At 43.5% G+C, this 19,682-nt stretch overlaps 1 protein-coding gene across 23 annotated transcripts in view; it reads left to right on the top strand.

Moving 5' to 3' along the window:
- Positions 1 to 19,682, top strand: part of clasp1a (cytoplasmic linker associated protein 1a) — a 59,421-nt gene that overhangs the window by 32,011 nt on the left and 7,728 nt on the right. For 6 of the 23 annotated variants that reach the window (XM_034574518.1, XM_034574504.1, XM_034574519.1 and 3 more), the window contains 27 exons: positions 744 to 884; positions 1,649 to 1,722; positions 2,528 to 2,620; positions 2,713 to 2,858; positions 3,946 to 4,081; positions 4,339 to 4,409; positions 4,769 to 4,828; positions 5,269 to 5,346; positions 5,471 to 5,638; positions 6,351 to 6,397; positions 6,588 to 6,761; positions 7,762 to 7,785; positions 9,043 to 9,150; positions 9,587 to 9,613; positions 10,278 to 10,442; positions 12,062 to 12,220; positions 13,149 to 13,211; positions 13,945 to 14,048; positions 14,298 to 14,321; positions 14,903 to 15,147; positions 15,305 to 15,368; positions 15,512 to 15,514; positions 15,611 to 15,774; positions 16,174 to 16,252; positions 16,350 to 16,493; positions 18,938 to 19,087; positions 19,191 to 19,297. In XM_034574518.1, the coding sequence (XP_034430409.1) occupies positions 744 to 884; positions 1,649 to 1,722; positions 2,528 to 2,620; positions 2,713 to 2,858; positions 3,946 to 4,081; positions 4,339 to 4,409; positions 4,769 to 4,828; positions 5,269 to 5,346; positions 5,471 to 5,638; positions 6,351 to 6,397; positions 6,588 to 6,761; positions 7,762 to 7,785; positions 9,043 to 9,150; positions 9,587 to 9,613; positions 10,278 to 10,442; positions 12,062 to 12,220; positions 13,149 to 13,211; positions 13,945 to 14,048; positions 14,298 to 14,321; positions 14,903 to 15,147; positions 15,305 to 15,368; positions 15,512 to 15,514; positions 15,611 to 15,774; positions 16,174 to 16,252; positions 16,350 to 16,493; positions 18,938 to 19,087; positions 19,191 to 19,297 (2,818 nt within the window). The remainder of the gene's footprint in view (positions 1 to 743; positions 885 to 1,648; positions 1,723 to 2,527; positions 2,621 to 2,712; positions 2,859 to 3,945; positions 4,082 to 4,338; positions 4,410 to 4,768; positions 4,829 to 5,268; positions 5,347 to 5,470; positions 5,639 to 6,350; positions 6,398 to 6,587; positions 6,762 to 7,761; positions 7,786 to 9,042; positions 9,151 to 9,586; positions 9,614 to 10,277; positions 10,443 to 12,061; positions 12,221 to 13,148; positions 13,212 to 13,944; positions 14,049 to 14,297; positions 14,322 to 14,902; positions 15,148 to 15,304; positions 15,369 to 15,511; positions 15,515 to 15,610; positions 15,775 to 16,173; positions 16,253 to 16,349; positions 16,494 to 18,937; positions 19,088 to 19,190; positions 19,298 to 19,682) is intronic. The other 17 variants (XM_034574527.1, XM_034574512.1, XM_034574517.1 and 14 more) reach the window with 14 other exon arrangements.

Genomic DNA, 19,682 nt, shown 5'->3' with positions numbered 1-19,682 from the left:
ACATTAAGGGATCTGTTTTTTTCGAGGCAAAACCCATCATTGCTTTGATTTATTCTTAATTTAATATCAGTTAATGTGACCGGGAGCCACAGTTTATATGTGTGGTTGAAGCAGGTTGGCTTCATTTATAAACAACGGCTTACTGCAAGTCTGTCTGTAAGAAGATGTTCTTTCTGTTAAGTTCAGTATGGTCGGTACTATTAAAAGGTCAAAACGTCCCCAGAGGTGATTTAAGCAACCAACATTCCCGTTGTCACCGTGTCTCATCTGGCTGCAGCCACCCAGCACACCAGCCCCGGGCTAATCCTCTGTGTGAAGAGTCCCCCCCCCCCGGGCAGGTGACAGTGGGCATGTATCCATGCATGACCGTCAAACCAGATTAGAGTCAGATGGATGGATGGATGGATGGATGGATGAAGTTTGGGTGGATACATAGACACAACCTGACAGATTGACTGTGCTGCACCCTCCTCTGAGGTGGGAAGAGGTCACAGGACGCAGCGGTGACTCGGGTCGTACTGTCGGAAGATTAATAAACGGACGATGATGATGATGATGTATTTCACTGTAGGACGTAATACTGACCTCACTAATCTCTGAGGGAAGCGACGTGTCTCTGAATGATTTATTGATCCTCTCCTGCCGCCATGTGAATAACATTCAACATTATCCTGAAGGGCATATTTCCTGTTTTGAATTAAATATGACATTGTAATTTTGTTTTCCTGCCTCTGCTGTTGCAGATAAGAACTTCGAGGATGAGGACTCTGTGGATGGAGGCCGGTCCTCCTCCTCCGCCTCCTCAAAAGCACCCCCCAGTGGCAGGAGGACTGTAATAAGCTCTGTTAGAAGACCCAGCTCGGCCACCACTACTAAGCCCACAGGTAAGGGGCAGCTAGCTGATGTACACACTCTATAGTGAGCACTTTATTAGGAACACCATACTAACACTGGCAAAGGCCGATATCTGCTTTCAAACAGTCACTGTTCCTCATGTCTTCTGAGATTCTGCTCCATGTTGACATGACTGCATCACATCGTTTCTGTAGATTTGTTCAGCTGCACATTCATGCTGCCAATCTCCTATTTTACTGCAGCCTCACATTTCTGTCCTTGGCTCACAGGAGTGGAAAACGATGTGATGTGGTCGCAAAATTCAATATATTTTACGTTCTGATGCCAACATGTCTGACCCTCGGCCTCTGACCACTCCCATCAGCACAGAACTGCTGCTCACTGGATGTTGTTAGTTTTTGGCTCCATTCTGAGTTAAAACTTGTTGTGTGATCAGCAGTTTCAGAAATACTCCAATCAGCCCATCGGACACCAACGATCACACCACACTAAAAGCCACTGGGATCAATGTTTCAATTTATCATTCTGGTGTTTGATGTAAACATTAACTGAAGCTCCTGACCTGTATAAGTGTGTAATAATAAGCAGGTGTACAGGGGTTCCTAATAAACTGCTTTGTGAATGTATAATGCACATTACTGTTTCAACATTATAGTGAAAATGTACTACAACTATTATTTTGTCTTCAGATAGAGACCTGTGCCTTTTTAATGCTGCTGTGAATATTTCTTATAAAACATTTTGAAGCACTTATTGAATCACAGTTAAAATACTTTTCACATTGTTTTCAAAGGGAAAGAAGCAGCAGCTGGTGCAGTTGATGAAGAGGATTTCATCAAGGCCTTCGAAGACGTGCCCTCTGTTCAGGTAGATTGAGCTCTGAGTGATCAACGATAAAAGACACTGTTAAAAAATACTGTTAAAGTGTTATCGTAGTTTGGGGTTCATCAGTGCAACTAGCATGACTTAGCAACTTCTGTATGAGGTGGAAGTTTTGCCGTAACATTTCTACCTGTATTCATAGTCCCCAGAGGACAGCGTTTCATCTTGTGCCACCGTGAAGTTGACATGTTTTATTTAGATAGAAAGATTACTACAAATTTTGGTGAATATTGATATTCATTGTGCCCAGATGATAAACCAGAATGATTTTGGTGATCCCAGACCTTTTAATTGAGTTTGTTTTCTTGATGCACCGGGACCATATTGATGTTTTTTCCTGTTTCACCACTGTGATGTCAACATTTATGGTTCTGAGGAAATTGTCTCCATTAGTTTTGGATGGATTGTCGTGAAGTGTGGTCACGTCCCCGTAGTGATTCATCCTTTTGACTTCTTTGATCCCGTAACTGTTCATTGAGTGTCCTCTCCTCCAATTACTTTTCCAATCAACTCCTCACCTAGAAACTAATGGTGTTCCCATGAGCCTTAGCTGCACTTTGCATCAGTGTGTTAGCATCGTCATTGTGTGTTTTTTTAGCTTGCTGATGTAAGCATTTGGCTTCAGGGAATCACTGGAAAGGAAGAAGACATTTCAGTCTTTTATGACAAATTATAAAACGCACCACAATGGGGAAGATGTCAGAATCTGAAACATTAGATATGTGAATCATAATTGATAACTGATTGTAAAGATAATAATAAATCTTTGTTAATGTCCCTCTGTGCCCAGATCTACTCTAACAGAGAGTTCGAGGACCAGCTGAGCAAGATCAGAGAAGTGCTGAACGATGACAAACACGACTGGGAGCACCGAGTGTTGGCGGTGAGCCTTGGACACCGACTCTATACTTACACATTTACATAGGATACAAGTGTAGATATGATATATGACGTATGATCTTCTTCTTCTTCCAGCTGAAGAAGGTGCGTTCGCTCATATTCGCCGGCGCCATTGAATACGAGGGATTCGCTCAGCAGCTGCGTCTCCTTGAGGCTCCTCTCAAGATGTCAGCTAAAGACCTGCGCTCTCAGGTGGTCCGCGAGGCCTGCATCACACTGGGGTAAGATCCCAGACTGAAGGGCACGCACTGGCTTTACCTGATTTCTACAACAGTTATCTTTTGTTGGAGCTCTGTGTTATGATTATAAAATAATACCTTTCTAGAGAGTTGCAGTTTTCACTATTCACAGTTTCAGACCTCGTCCTTAGTTGTAAAGTAAGGATGAAGTTCAGACCTGCTTCATTCACACTTACTCAGCGTGTTCCAAAGGTTAATCCTTACATTATGTTAAATTATGGTCACGATGATTAGGGAAATTAAAACTCAGGAACAAGTTAAAGTGTGTTTTAACAGAGTGTTTTGTTTGATATGGTTTGTTTCTTTAGATTTAGGTATAAAGGCTAAAATATCATGTTGAAGGTTTGATTGATTTAAGCACATTCCACAAACTTACAGTAACATATATTAACTACATAGTCTTATGTCTACAATTTAGGATTTAAAAAAATATATTTTGTTCGCATGTGTTTTCATTGAATTTAAATACAGTAATGATAGTAACATCCCACTGAATTATATTTTTAAAAAATGAAGCTGAGCCTTAATACTCAGGTTAATACAGTGAAAGCTCGGGAACCTAATAAGAAGATCATCATCAGTCAGTCGCTCGGCTGAGATTAGTCATCACGACCTTTGATTGACAGCAGTGATGTTAGCAGTAATCTGTAACTGATGAACACTGAACCAGGAAAATAGCACGTTAAAGTGTTTTCTTACCACATAGTTGAGCTAATGAAAATAAGCCCTGCTGGCAAATATGAAACTAGCTGTGCCAAAAACATCTGTCATCCAAATTCTAATACAACCCTAATGAGGTGGAACAGAGTCGAGATGCTCTGACGGAGCAGGAGCGTGATGAATGGTCGGGAGCGACGCAGATCCCATCAACTCTTGTAACGTTACCATCGCATATGCCCCTCAAGACAGATATTTTTTTATCAGATATATATATTTTCTTTTTACTCGTGTCTCAATGCATCTCTTTTAAAAGCGTTCTTTCCAATGACGGGGCTTGTCACGGTCACGTTAGATCTTGAACGCTGTGTTCTTCTGCTCTGTTTCACTCTTCATGCCTTTCCCCTGTCAGACATTTGTCCTCACTTCTGGGAAACAAGTTTGACCACGGAGCAGAGAGCATCATGCCCACGCTGCTGAACCTCGTGCCCAACAGCGCCAAAGTCATGGCCACGTCCGGGGTGGTCACCATCCGCCTCATCCTCAGGGTAAGACATTTTATCCGGTCATCTGGAAATATTTTCATTCAAAACTCAACCTGATTTTAGATTTTAAACTTCTGCTAAACCCTAAACGCCTCTCAAATCTTAACTTGCATATCTGGACAGATGATTAGTTTATAATAATAAATGTCAATTAAACCACCATCATGTCTGAATATTGAAATATCTGTAAACGAAAAATAATACAACTTTTCTTGTGGACTAATGGAATAAACCGGAACAAAAATATCTTTCCTCTCCAGAACACACACTACCCACGTCTCATTCCCATCATAACCAGTAACTGCGCCGCCAAATCAGTGGCAGTAAGACGGTAAGAACATAATAATTGTTGAATCTTTATCTGTCAAAAGGAAAAAGTTGCATGATTGTCTATAAGTATTTTCAAGACAAAATACTACCTTATCTATCTTATCTCAAATCACACATATTATGGTTTTCTTGGGTCAAATTATTTTCATTGACAAAAATTATTAAATAAACTGTCATAGCGGTGAAGAAGTGATATCTGTGAAAAGATAATTACATTTTATGTGAAGCTCAGTTTCCGAGGAATTTCAGTTGCTGGTATCAGAAAATCACATTTTGTACATAAGTTTATTTAAAGTGGAGTTTTGTGTTGTACAGCTTTTAATAACTTGAAGAGATGTTTTAACTTTGTCTCCTGTCCAGACGCTGCTTTGAGTTCTTGGACCTCATGTTACAAGAGTGGCACACCAATACACTGGAGAGGTGAGTTGAAACTCTTTGGATGTGTGTGTGTGTGTGTGTGTGTGTGCGTGTGCGTGTGTGTCCTTGTTGTGTAGCAGACGTGAGACGCTTCTTCTCCCCGTCCCTCTCGCACGATGACATTTGAGTTTGCTGAATGCTAGCTGGGTGGGTCGCTGATGACGCCCATTAAATTGATGAGTCCTGCGAGAGCCGTCACGATCAATTGCTCGAACGATAAGGCGACTTTCCATCCCTGTAACCATGACAACCCGCAGCTGAGACTTTAAAAAGGAGGCGAAACATCCTGTGGGTGGCCACATTCCCTGTGGACCACCGGGGGGAATCAAACGGGAAGACACAGGAGAAGAGGAAGAGAACATTAGTTTGTGCTCTTACAGGTTTATGGTTTGATGATTTGATCTTGACTGGGTCCTGCTCACCATGTTTCCTTACTACCCCAGACATGTGGCTGTTCTGACTGAGACCCTCAAGAAAGGAATTCACGATGCCGACTCTGAGGCCAGATCCATTGCTAGAAAGTAAGTGTTGCTTCAAGATTTTGTCCCCGAACATTCTTGTGTCCTTGTTTTTATCGAAAGTATTCACCACTTTTTACATTGGTTAAACTGTTAAAAATCATCTTGTCCTTGTCCTCACCCATAGGTGCTACTGGGGTTTCCATGCTCACTACAGCCGGGAGGCAGAGCATCTGTTCCAGGCGCTCGAGTCCCCCTATCAGAAGGCCCTCCAGTCTCACCTGAAGAGCTCGGACAGCATCGTGTCTCTACCCCAGTCCGACCGATCCTCATCCTCTTCCCAAGAGAGTCTCAAGTAAGAATCGTGGTGTTGTCCCTCTGTTCCATCTTTTCTCTCCTGTTATCTTCAGGCCTGAGATTCCAGCTCCTGCTCACCTGCTCTGTGTCATGTTCGTCTCTGCTGTCGTATCTCCTGCATCATCTTCAGCTGTTTTCACAAAGATTTTGCCATTAGAAGTGATGGGAGGAAAACCTATAACACATCTGCCTTATTGTTGATAGTAAAATCATTGGCAATTATTATCAGATGTTATAGCAGCAGGGTGGGGACTGTCGCACGCACGCACGCACGCACGCACACACCAATGATTGCTATCAGTTTATAGCTTCCCTGTGGAGCTTGTTGGTTAATGACCTCATTCTCCATCCACCAGGACTGCAGGTGTTGTTGTTTGTGTGTGTGTGTGTGTGTGTGTGTATGTGCGTTTATTAGTGTGCTGGGGGGTGCTTATGGTTATGGTTATGAGCTCATCTTTGTTCTTTCCACAGGAAGCTTTCCAATCAGATTCTAATCACCATTTCTTTATCGGTCCCCAACACGTTGACTAGAACAGTTGTAATTCTACACATTTCGCTGTACAGATACTGCACATGGGCCATTTTTTTAAATTAAATGTGCCATATTAATTGTTCTTGGTCATAAATAAAATACCTGTCAACTGTATTCAGATGCTCACTGGTGATGCACAAAGTCTAAAAAGTGCCTCGTTGTTCCTCTTGTTTTTCAGCCGGCCTTTGTCTGTGAAGAGCGTCATCGGAGCGAGCATGACAAGGAGTGAGTCACTTTCCCTTTAACTTTCTATCACTCTGTGCGACTTGTTTCATTCAGAAGTGACAGATATATGAAGTTACTGAGAAGTGCAATGGAACAGTGGAAGTGTCAAGTAAACAGTTCAGAAGGGGCGTGTGATCATCAAAATAACCTGCGTCAATTGACTATCTGCGTCTGATCTCTGTTGTTCCAGGTAAGCTGGTGAGCGCCAGGGTGTCCACCACACCGGGTTCCCTCCAGCGTTCACGCAGCGACATCGACGTAAACGCAGCCTCCAGCGCCAAGTCACGCCTGTCCACCGTCCCCGCTGCCTCCTCACCATTCAGCTCTGCAGCCGCCCTTCCTCCAGGGTCCTACGCCTCATTAGGTAACCCATTACTCATCTCCTAAAATCAGAGGAACAGAGGTCCGCTTAACAACCTCAGTTTGTTGTGTAGAGAGAACTGCACATGTTGAACTGTGACTGCAAACAGCAAATCAATGCAAGTATATATGGAGGAGAGTGCCAGTAAAAAAATGGAAGCAAGGATGAAAATCTGTGACTTAATGAAGCTACAGTGTCGGAAACCTTGACTTGCATTAGAAAACATGGAAACCCTGAGAATAAACTCTACTATGCTGGATCTCAGGGGAGATTTAGTCAGGAATCAGCCACTTTCTACAGCAGGTACTTCCAAACTTCTGTTAAAACCACCCTCTGGGTCATGGGGAAATTAAGAATCAAAGAAAGTCATACGAAGACTGATGACATATTTTTTATTTGCATGGTATAATTGTATTTTTTTTATCGTTTGAAACAATCGTGGGTAAAATATGCTTATTTCGAATTGTTTTTCAAGTTTTTTGTCCTTTTCTGATAATTATCACACGATCTAAGTTTGTGAACCACTGATTTACAGTATTTTATCAAACGTTAGTCAACAATGTTCCATCATGATGAAGTATCACAACATCTTGGCTTGTGGTCACTGGCTTTTAAGGACCTGACTGGGATTATTAACGACGCCTGGTTGTCATTAGACGGCTCCGTCAGCAGGAACTGTTTAAACCCTGAGCTCCTGACACTCCTGACAAATTGATGCGATGAGGCCGAGTAAGCATTTCTAAAGATGTTTTCTCAATCATTTAAGCTAATGGGGGGTGTCTAAGCCAGCCCCCTGTCCCATATTTATTAAATTTACTGTCATCGTCTTCTCATGCGAAGCTCCCTCCCTCTTTTCTTAATGAGTCTCCGTGGTTTCGACCTTTGCTAATGAAGAGGAGGCCACTTGTTCACCCACTCACTCCTGCTTCTATTGCTACTAACGTCTGCCTCTATACCTCTCCTTCCACTCGCTGCTGCACTGCCTTTCTTAAATACCCAAAAGATGGCACTCCTGGTAAAAGTGATGGTAAGACATGTGTCTCTGTGTGTGAATGTAAAGAAAGAGAAAACGTACGTCTCTGTGTCGAGTGTCACGGGCTACATGACTACATCTTTTCCTCTTCATGTGTGTCCTCTCCTCTTCTCCTTACCCCCCCCCCCCCCCCCCCGTCCTCCTCCTCCACCACCTCCCTAAGTGGTCATCAGTTATGTGGAACTCTGCATGGACTCTCTGCATGGATTCTATCGTCTGACTGTAACCCTAACAAATGTGTCCATCCCTTCTGTTACTGACACAGCGTCGGTGTTACACTGTTCTCTCTACAGGGTTGTGTTTAGTTTCTAGAGGAGGCTGTTTTTGTCTTTTGTGATTTCTCTCTCTCTCTCAGAACCTGAGTCATTCAAAAGTAACCCACTTCAAGGTTTCACACAGTAAATCAGCATCGTATTGAACATCTAATCTGAGCGTTTGGCGGTGCTTGTTATGTGGCGTATCCTCAGGGTCGCTACATCTGGTACAAGGCGGTTCTGTTGTCTGTGATGTGGCGTGAAATTGAAATCATCCACAAGTAAAAAAATCACAAACACAACAAGGTTCCACAGTTTCACCAGAGGGAATAAGAGACTGAGCAGAAAGAGCTGGGGTCTGACCTACGCTGCAGGATCTGTGGTTATCAAGGAAACTTCAGGTTTAACTCTTGAGTTTCTAGTCCTGTGAAGCTGGCTCACTTCTCACCGGAGTAACCACTAAGTTCATGATCACAGATCAAAACCTGCCAAGGACCCAACTACTGACCAATCAGAACACTGGAAAAGAGTAGAGTTGATATTTTCATGGTTCTGATGTCGCTCATAATTTAAAACTCTTCCACATGAAGGCGCTTGTTGCTGAACAAGAAAACCCGAGTTAACTGAGACAGTTGATAACCAGCTTCCTTGTACACAAAAGTCCCTTAACTAGTGTGTTTCTGTGTCTCTTATGTCAGCACCAGCATGACCAGGTGCTGACATGCAAACCCAACCTCAATCTTGCACTGTGGTTGCAGGTTAAAACAAAAACTGAGAATCATTCACATTACTAATTGACGAGGGTTTGTCTGTGATCCCCTTTGTGTTTTCAGACGAGTTCTGTCCCCTTGTCCAGGTCTTCATCATTCTGTCTCCCAAGACGTTTTTTCTTCTACAGCATCTCTGTCCAGGGTTGGGGTGATTTCTGAGAACTGCTTCTCATTGATTTAGCTTAATCCTGTTCCTCTCTTCTCTTTGTCTTTCCTTTTTCATCCAGGTCGTGTTCGTACCAGGAGACAAAGCTCCGGCAGCGTGGGTGGAGCCAATACTTCAGTGGTGGACAGCAGGGGGCGAAGTCGAGCCAAAGTGGTCTCCCAGTCCCAGCGTATGTACACACACTCACACACACACACACTCACACACGTTCTCCTCACCGCAGGCAAATATATCACACAATATATCACACATTCAGCACATTTCGTAGTCCTACACTCATGTTTAGGTATGATCTTTGTCTGCGTTGGCGTTCAGATCATACTGAATGTCTCCCTGTGTCTTCTGTGTGTGTTCGTTGTGCAGCAACCAGAACAAAAAAAAAACTTCTAATAACTCAGAAATCTTGTGTATCTTATGCATGAGTACCTCCACGCATGCGAGTATACAGTATGTGTGTCTTTGATTGGAGCGATCGGTGCACACCTAACATACTCGCAGCTGTCCAGAGGGCATGCTGGGTAAATTCAATAACCATAACCCTCCTCTGCCTCATTTTGACCGTTCTCAATCTCCACCTTGTCCTGCCTATTGCTTCCATCACCCAGGATCCAGATCAGCCAATCCCATCAGTGGTAAGGCCTCAGCTTCATCCAATCACCACCCAGACACCTCATCCCTCAGCACTGTCCCATCTTGCACACAGAGTTTAGCACTGGTTACCAGTATATTTTTATATTTGAATGTTTGCTTCACCGTGTATATTAGCAGCATGCAGCACTTGGTATACTTACATTTTTTGTTTGTGATTACTGTCCCCAACTGTTTGAGAAGGTCAACCATTTTTTGTCTTTTGTTGTATTTTCCCACTGGGGACTGGTGCCACAGTAAATGTCTCCCCCCCCCCCCCCTCAGCACAGTTATGTAGATGTCTGTGTCTAAACTGTAACATCTGTGTTTGTTCATTCAAAAACTCATAATTTAATTTTCTGTTCTGTGTAATTCCCACTTCTGTGTTGTCTCAAAAATCTTCTTTTACCTTCAAATATAACTAAATGTATGAATTACATGATGTAGGTTCATGCTTAATAAAAGTAGTAGAATGTGTTATGAATAGATTTTATGTTCGATTGCCTTCTTTAATTTTTATTCTGTTTGTAAAGGCTTTTTGAAATTTGGCTAAATAGAGTCCAGTTTTGATAAAGTTTATATATAAAGCTTGGGACCACTCCTCTAGCTTCATATCAGCCACTTATGATTAACTTTATTATGCTTGTTTGTCTTCCCCTCTCCCAACAGCTGGCAGTCGCTCCAGCTCCCCAGGCAAGCTGCTCGGCCACAGCAGCTATGGCCGGATCCCTCGAACCACGGTGTCCGCCTCCACCACGCCGGCCGACAAGCGCACCAGGATCCCTCGAAGCCAGGGCTGCAGCCGAGAGACGAGTCCCAGCCGACTGGGTCTGGGTAAGACCGGGACTCACGAGTCACCCTCTTTCTTTCTAGAAACAAGCTGCTGTGGTTCCACAGGTAGGGGGGGGGGGGGTGCGATACGACGATATTAGATCGTGAACGAACAAGATTAATCTATTGATTTTACAGACGTCATCCTAATCCGCACATATTCTTGACTCATCCACCCATCACCCACCTAAAGGAATAATTATCTTCAATTTAGTGAACCACCCCCAAATGAAAATTCCACTCCACCTCTACTCGTGAAAATATGGTAATATATCACACATGCCTGCAGTGGAGCTGCTTCGTAAGGTTTCTGGTCCATGATCAGTGTGTTTCCTCCAATAAACACACGGCTATGTACGCAAATAAATGTCCACGACACTAATTCTTTCACCTTACTTAAAAAAACATAAGTGAAAAATTGACCAACACATGGGCGAAGAAGGAAAGAAGATTCAGTCTCATTGTCAAATGGTAAAAATGTGCAGACCTGTGGCTGGATTCAAGAGATTGACACTGACTTGCTGTACGTCACTGACCACACAGGTTGTACATGTTTACAATCCATGAACACTGATAAGGCAGATGAAGAGTTTATGTGAAAAACAAGTGACACTGGACTTCCCTTATCTTAACTTGCAGATAAAGAGAGAAAGTCGGGTTTCTCTTTTCAAATACTCAGTTTTCTTTACTCTGATGATAAGCACGCACTCTTATTGGCTGTTGTCTTACTCTATGTAATTCTTGCCAAAAACCTGAACCAGAATTGAAACAAAGGATGAGTAGAAGACAGTGAAATTCTCAGAGTGTATCCTAGATATTTCCATTAGGGTTAAACTGTGTTGCAGGCTAACATTAACTAGCTCTGTAGATGTGAGCATTGATGTAGAAAACCAGACAGACTGGATCCTTTCTGCTTCAAGGACTAAAAAGTAGGTTCAGTAATGTTGAATGATTTTCTAATGAATCGCAGGTTTGTTGTTGTTGTTTTTAATTTCATCAACAACTCGATGAATCTCTCTTTGCTACTCTTGTATTTTTATAAGTTCCAAACCCAATAATCCTGTTTGATGTGTCTAATCTTTGACCCGTGTTGGAAGCTTGAGTCGTTCCGGATGATCTAACCTGTAACTAGCAGAATGCCTCTTCGCCAACTCACTGCACAGCCACTGCTTCTACTTCTCTTTCCTTCCTCCTTTCATTTATTCTTCATTATCCCTCAGTCGACTCATTAACTGTACAGCTCCCCCCCCCCCACAATGTTTTTCTGAAAAGCTACTGTCGGGGTTGACAACATTAGTTTTTGTTATTCAGGATCCACAATATTTTATGTTGTCTCTTAAACGTGTTGACAAATTCTGACGACATTTCCTGAGCACATATCTGTAGTAAAGGAAATAAACATTTTGGTGCTAATGACCTTATTGACTATTTAAGCATAGACGGGGATTCTAGAACAGTAAAGTCACTTAGTTTGTTAATCCACTTTAATATAATTGGATGTAATTACCTGAGAATCAATGTAATGATCACAAACTCTACCCTATCTCTATCTCTTGACTCACACCTAAAGTGTTTCCCATGAATGCACACTGACATTACCACCTAACTTGTTGTCCTGACAGCCAGCCTGTGTGGTAAAGCTCTTCTTCCTGCTGCTCTTCCCTACCGCACGCTAGCCCGGAGCCGCATTCCCCGTCCCAGCATGAGTCAAGGTTGTAGTCGCGACACCAGTCGCGAGAGCAGCCGCGACACCAGCCCTGCTCGGGGCTTCGGCCCTATGGGTGAGTACCGCTGAGCTACTGGCCGTCCTGGTTTAGCTCTCACGGTCCCAACCAGACTATCGTTACCCTTCCACTTGATCTGCTCTCTGTTGTTGCTGTTCCATGTGATGTCTAATGTCTGAAGTCTGACCTCTGCCTGTTTTTCTCTGTGCATGTACTAACTGTGGGTTTAGGGACGACACAACTTGTTTTCTTCTCTGAATTCTGTCGTCTTCCTGTTTCTAAGATTCCTTAATTTACGATGAAACATCAAGTACTAAGTTCCTCTTCTCTATGTTGGACTGTTTTAGTGGTTTTTATGTTTTTTAAATTTTTCCTTAAATGGACCTGTTGTGGTTTAGGTGTGAGAGCCGTCATTAAACATTGAGGAAGACATAGATGAAGAAGCTGAAGCAACAGAAACAGCAAACTATCATGAGCAGTACAGTAGTTGCTGCTGTAGTTCTTGTCTCTCTGAGAGGTGATGCCATAACTCATAGATTCATCATCAATTAATATTTAAAGGGTGGAGAAGTATGTCAGTGTTTTGGAGCCAAACTTATTCCCTGTCGGTGCTGACAGCAGAGACCATTAGTCTCCGATGGAGGTCTTAGCAGTGTTTTCATTGTCCTGACTTAATGTGGGACGGACATTACTCCAATGTGACATGTTTCAAGTGAGCCTCAGTTAAGTCCACATGTCTGAGTGATGCGCTGTGTGAGTATGTATGATGTAAACACCCCCTAACACCATATTGGAATAAGAACCTAAACAGAAGGACAGTGATGTGTGAGGGTTCCAGCAGCGAGTGTGAAAATGGCCTCTTACATTAGACGTTGCTGCTCAACCTCTTTGTGTGCGTGCGTGCGTGCGTGCGTGCGTGCGTGCGTGTGTGTGTGTTTCACTAACCCCTGGTCTGGGTGTTGCCCACCTCTCCTGTCCCCTGCAGCTTCCCGACGTCACTCCCGTTCAACCAGCGCTCTCTCCACATCCGACCCCCACGGCCAGTCAGGTGACCTGCATGATCAGACCTCCCAGTCCCCCCCCTCGGTTCCCCCCAAAATTTGCATTTATCTCAGAGGCAACAATGCCTATTGCACATGCATGCCTCTGTGGTTGAAAGACGGCAGCATCCATCATTCATTTACTTCATTTGCCGTCCATTCGTTACATGTGAACGCATTTTATTTAGTTTTCAAGCAAACAGGACAGGTAAGCAGAGAGAAGGTGCATTTGTCTTTTCATCAGCTTGTCCCTTCATCACCATTTTATATTTTCAGTACCGTAGACGTAGCTTTTTCATATTAGCTGTGGATATTTTTGTGGATATTGTTTTTGTGGTTTGCTGACTCGGTTTAGCTTTATTAGTTGTCACGTTGTTTGTTGATTTCTCGGTCACGTCTCATTTGGCACCGTGCACTTTGTCTGTAGTTGAAAAAAAGTTCTATTGTTGTGTTACGTCTGTTTTTCTATCTGCTGCCATCGGGTTCTGTCATCCTTTGATTTTCCTTTTGTACCATGTTGGGTTTTTTTTGGGCTTCTGGTGGTCGGCTTCTTCAACATATTTCCTTCTAGTGAAAGTTTCAGCTCATTCATTCACTGTATTTCACTTTATATTCAAGTCACTTTCTCTGTAAGTGGGGTATGAAAAACAATCTTTGTTTTCTTTTGTCTATTCCGGTAAGTTACGGTGAAGCTTAACTTCATTCACTCACTGTCCTACTTTTCCTTTACTTCCTGGTTAGACCGTTACGGTTTGATTCATCAAGCAAGAATCTCTGCATCAGTCAACGCCATGAGGGTCCTTAATACCGGCACCGAGGTGGAGGCAGCGGTTGCTGACGCTCTGGTAAGTTTCTGTGGAAATCGGACTTCATTTGTTTCTCAGTTAATTATTTTTTGAGAGAGTCATGAAGTCTAAGAAATACATTTTACGATATCTGCATGCTCCTCAGAGTATCTGAACCATAAAGTCACACAGATGAAGTATTACAATGTCAAGTGGTCTTTTGTTTACCCTGTAGAACTGTGGTCTTTGTTGCTCCTTTAAACCTTCCCTCTCTCCTCTTCCCCTCCTGGTTGTTTGTTACCATTTCAGCTATTAGGAGACTCCCGGAATAAGGTAGTTGGTCCTTTTACCTACTGTTTGTATTATTCATGCCGTCAATGCACTAACTAAGTTCAGATAAAATATGAATGCAGCTTTGCACATGAGAACCCCTCCATCCCACCCCATGTTGTAATTTATTTGTTCATCTATTTATGTGCTCATCTATTGAACATTGTCATGAATGTTTTGATCCTCATTGTTTGGGTTCATGATTCATACACGTGTGTATTTCAAGTCTGTGTGATGAAAAATGCTCTAACATTTGAAGCGTTTCCCTCTGCACCGCATTTGTAGTCATGTCATGTCCCTTGCTAACTTTTTGCACTGCTGACTGGCCATTGATGTTCATTAAAAGATAGTGTGTGTGTGTACAAGTGTACCCTTTACGCTGCAAGTAACAGGAGATGTACATTTTATACAACAGTATAGAGAACTGCATGGCTGCCTGATGCAACTGGTGACCTCGTATCAAAGGTTCTCACCTTGTGGCTCAGTTCATTTGTCTAAGCACTTCCCCTGCGGAGCTAGTTTAACAAGTAGACATCACATCGTGTGTCTTACATCTCCTTGATGTCGTGCTCTCTCTCTCGCAGAGGAAGCCACTGAGGCGGAGGTACGAGTCACCAGGGATGTACTCTGACGATGACGCCAACAGCGATGCGTCCAGCGCCTGCTCCGAGCGCTCGTACGGGTCTCGAAACGGAGGTATACCTCATTACCTGCGCCAGACAGAGGACGTCGCAGAGGTCCTCAACCACTGCGCCAGCTCCAACTGGTCCGAGAGGAAGGAGGGACTGCTGGGTCTGCAGAATCTCCTCAAGAGCCAAAGAATACTGAGGTGGGACCGAGCTCACGAGGCCAGAATGAAGAAACTCCAAATAAAAACAACAGTTTAGGCGCAGTGTTCAGAAACTTATGTATTTAAACCTTTAATGTGTTTTAATCGTTTTGGGAAGTGCCCTGATTACTGGTTTGCTACTTTTTGTTCACGACAGTCGAGTGGAGCTGAAGAGACTTTGTGAGATCTTCACAAGGATGTTTGCAGATCCACACAGCAAGGTACAGAAGATACATTTTACTAACTCAAACAAGGACTAGTCATGTGTTGTCTGTGGCGCCTGTGCACAGAATCCCTTTCTTTCTGTTGTACTAATGGAGTGTCTTCTGTTGCATGGTCTGCCTTGCTGTGGATTTAACAACAGAGAGTAAGTGTGCATTTTAGTCCGTAGTAACACAAACAAACCTAAGTCTGACATAAAAACATCTTTTTATCTAATTTCCTCGTGTGCGCCCGTGTACAGGTGTTCAGCATGTTTCTGGAGACGCTAGTGGACTTCGTCACCGTGCACAAGGAGGACCTGCAGGACTGGCTGTTTGTCCTGCTCACTCAGCTGCTGAAGAAAATGGGGGCAGACCTGCTCGGCTCCGTCCAGGCCAAAGTCCAGAAGGCCCTGGACATCACAAGGTCTGAACCGAGTAAAGCCAAGATAACTGGCTGTTGTGTGCGTTTCCAGGGAATCTGGAGCCACGTTGGAAATTAGCTGAATCAGTCTGTTAGTGTGGGATGAAATCATCAGTAATTAACTTATGAGTCACTTGGTAATTTAAGGAGAGTGTGTGTCTGTGTGTTTTATTTTGTCAGTTTATTGTTAACTATTCGCAACATCCTTGTTATATACTCTAATATTTCTGTACAAATGAAAACCTCAGTGAGATCAGTTTGAAGGACACATGACATAAGCTGCTCGGTCAGGAGTCAGTGGACTTCAGCAGCTGGTGTTTCAGTAAAAAAGAAAAAGTGTATCTAAGTATAAAGTATGAATAAAATATCAATAAATAAACGTAACTTGTCTCTGTGTGTCAGGGAGTCTTTCCCGTTCGACCAACAGTTCAACATCCTGATGAGGTTCATCGTCGATCAGACTCAGACGCCAAACCTCAAGGTGAAATAAAAATAGGAAACACTTGATTCTTTATGGAGGAAAGACGATAATGACGGGTGGACAATGTGACTAACGCAGTTTTCTGTGGACTCTTCAGGTAAAAGTGGCCATTCTGAAGTACATCGAGTCCCTGGGTCGACACATGGACCCGACGGACTTTGTCAACTCCAGTGAGACGCGCTTGGCGGTGTCTCGCATCATCACCTGGACGACTGAACCCAAGAGCTCTGATGTCAGGAAGGTAGGACAGCGCCGCGTCAAATCTGATATTCTAAATCTTAAACATGAAATATCCTCTTGAATATTTCTATTTCTTCAACTTATTAAGGATGTCTAATAGAAAATCAGTTTTAGGTCAAACAAGGTGTGATACAGGACATGACTGGTGCATTAATCCTCATGGTGGAATGTCTTAAATGTAACACATGGGAAACCAGTGCTTCCAGTTTAATGAAAAGTGGACAGACTAGATTCTTGTGATTTTTGCCTCAGCACCAGTTAGCAAACTACATGGGGGGGTGCCTTTCTAAACTGTCTTAACAAGTAGGTGAGCAAACTTATAGCAAAACTAACTGCTTTAATTTAATTGATTTAATTTGTTTTGCCTTCCACAGAATGTAGCTGTGCTTAAAAATCAATCTGAGCATTTACTCCACAACATGTTCTTTACGCCCCCACACTTTACATTACATTATTATTATTATTAGTCTGTGGTGGTTTCTTTAGGAGCTTCTATACCAGGTAGCCCTCGTGGTGACGGCCTTGGCTCATGGCACATACTCCCTTGTCTGACGCACACTATATGTTCTCCCTGTGTTTGTTTTTCCTTCGCTGTTTTTCCAAGTGAAATCCTCACCTAGTTTCTAATCAGGGTCTGACGTCCAGGAGGCTGAAAACAAAGTGCCAGGATAGAGTAGTTACTGTAATCCTCACTTTAGACTGTTTCCATGAGTTACTGGGAGGAGTGAGCCTCACTGTGGTGGTCTGTGGCGAGCTGTTCTCAAAGTTAGGCGCAGTATCGCCCACATGTGATGGTGGAGGACCTGTGTCATGCTGTAACGCCCCCTTCTGCCTTGCCACTGTGCCCCAGACCCTTCATAGCTGGGTGAGCGAGGAACTAGCTGGCAGGTCCAGTACTGCAGCCTTACTGTCCACCGAGGGCAACCAGGAAGAAAGGTGTAAGCAGGTAGAACCCCGCTCCCGTTAGCCAATCACAACACGACCAGCACGCAATGCCCTGCCTGCCCGGTGCCTAACCACCAACCCCTCAGGACTGTGACGACTCAAGTGTGGCATCTCTCACTCACCTCTGCCAGTTATGCTCCAGCTGTTGCGCTGTAACAACCTGCGAGTCAGTCTGTGCTTGCCGTTTTGATCACTCACCAAAGAAAGTTGTTTTTCTCCAAATGACCGCAAAGGCTTGATGCTTCGTATGAAAGAGACTTTGAGACAATTGTTTTGCTTAACATAGACAGAAGTGCTGTGTTGTGATTATCGTGTGCCTAACACATTTTGTCTGTTTGAATCACTAACACCCCTCTCATGCACCTGCACTTCTGCATGCTGTTAACATCGAATTGTTCTACAAAAACAGAGACCCACTTGAAAATCTGACTCGTTCTCATGTATAGTGAACTAGCTATAGTATAACTAAAGCTATACATGCTTAGGTTATGACACAGCCATGTACTGGTGTCTTAAAACAACAATAATTGTGTTGAAATGCAATTCACGCAAACGATAGATGTCATAGTTAGAGGCTGACGACTCTCACACGACTCCGACTGGGTTCAGTGCAGCTCGACTGTGATATGTTGCAGCCTGGTAAACATCCAGTATTTCAAACGTTAGATTGTTTCTGAGTCATCTTGGTCAAACCAGAAGACACAGACGTGATGCACCTACTGCAGGAATCAAGAACTTGAGTTTCTACGGTATCACTAACAAGTCTAAGGAGCAAATAAAAGCCTCTAGAAAGGATAAAAGTGATCGTTTGTCTGTACAGCCACAGTCAGGAGCTGCTCATAGCTACTGGAGCACGACTTCATGGTGTGAATTCATCAAAGTATAATGGGAAACCTGTTTAAATGCCTCGTATACTGTAGTAAACAATCTAGTTTGATTTTAGATTCTGTCCTAAAGCAGAATAATACTTCAACTTGGCCCCCGACTACAATATCAAACTTCTACTTTCCACAAAGTGTATCTGTACTCACCTGCATGTTGTAACGTTGATACAGCAACAGTGTACAGTAGAGTAGTTGTGTACTTCTGTAGTCTTCCACTGAATGCAGCTTTCTACTCTCACCTTTTTTCTCAAGTTTCTTTCTACAGGCTAATCCGTACGTTAGTCTACCGAGGAATGCGCTGTAATCTGATGTAATCTGAGAAGTGTCCATGGTTTAAAGCAGTGAAACACTTTACTGGTGTTAATCTGTCCATCAGATTGGTCCTCCGTGGTTTTGCAGATGCCGACCAAATGAAACATTGCCACAGAAATTCATAATTCAGTCATAACATGTAATTTCTGTGCTTTTTATATATATATATTCTAAAACAATCATTGGATTTGAAATCGCTGTTTGAAACACACGGTCAAAGTTCCTCTGAAACCACGGAAACCCTCTGAGCCTTCTCCTCTGTTGTGTCCTCCATGGTAAACCTGTTGTGCTCCTTCGCCTCCAGGCAGCGCAGGTGGTCCTGATCTCCTTGTTTGAGCTCAACACCCCCGAGTTCACCATGCTGCTGGGGGCTCTGCCCAAAACCTTCCAGGACGGAGCCACCAAGCTGCTCCACAACCACCTGAAGAACTCCAGCAACACCAGCAGCAACGTGGTGAGGGAAACGAAACACTGTCGTATCGGATGTTTGGCCGTTGTAGATCAGTAGAGTCACCATGACGCAGGGTTGACGCATTGCATGAATCATTGCTCCACAGGGCTCACCGAGCAACACCATTGGTCGGACGCCGCCACGCCACACCCCCAGCAGGACCAGCCCCCTCACCTCTCCGACAAACTGCTCCCACGGCGGACTGTCTCCAAGGTACCTGATCACCAGTTAACACAGCAGGGGTTAACTAATGCATCATGTGGATGCTGCTGCTCTCATTTGGAGTTTTTAACTAACGCACAACCTGACAGGCGGGTTAGTAGAGTCCTTCACTCTTGAGTCTGTGCACCTGTCGCTCGGAATCTCCGCCGTAGATTTAACAGATTTTGCGTGAAATGCTGTTATTGATCAGAAAACTAGAGTTTGATTCTCTCCAACTGAGCAGCTCGTTCACCTGAAGCACTTCACTGCCTTTTAATTTCAACCAGAGACCCCAGAACTCTGCAGATTACGTTCCCTGCTTGTGTTTACTGTAGTTGAACCTGCAATTATCTCTGTGTTGAGATCATTCTGGTTGATTTACATGGAAAATGGTGTT

Source organism: Hippoglossus hippoglossus, chromosome 21 (genome assembly GCF_009819705.1).
Source record: "Hippoglossus hippoglossus isolate fHipHip1 chromosome 21, fHipHip1.pri, whole genome shotgun sequence".
Classification (NCBI taxonomy): domain Eukaryota; kingdom Metazoa; phylum Chordata; class Actinopteri; order Pleuronectiformes; family Pleuronectidae; genus Hippoglossus; species Hippoglossus hippoglossus.
The sequence above is the reverse complement of the archived record's forward strand: the minus strand, read 5'-3'. Positions and strand labels throughout refer to the sequence as shown.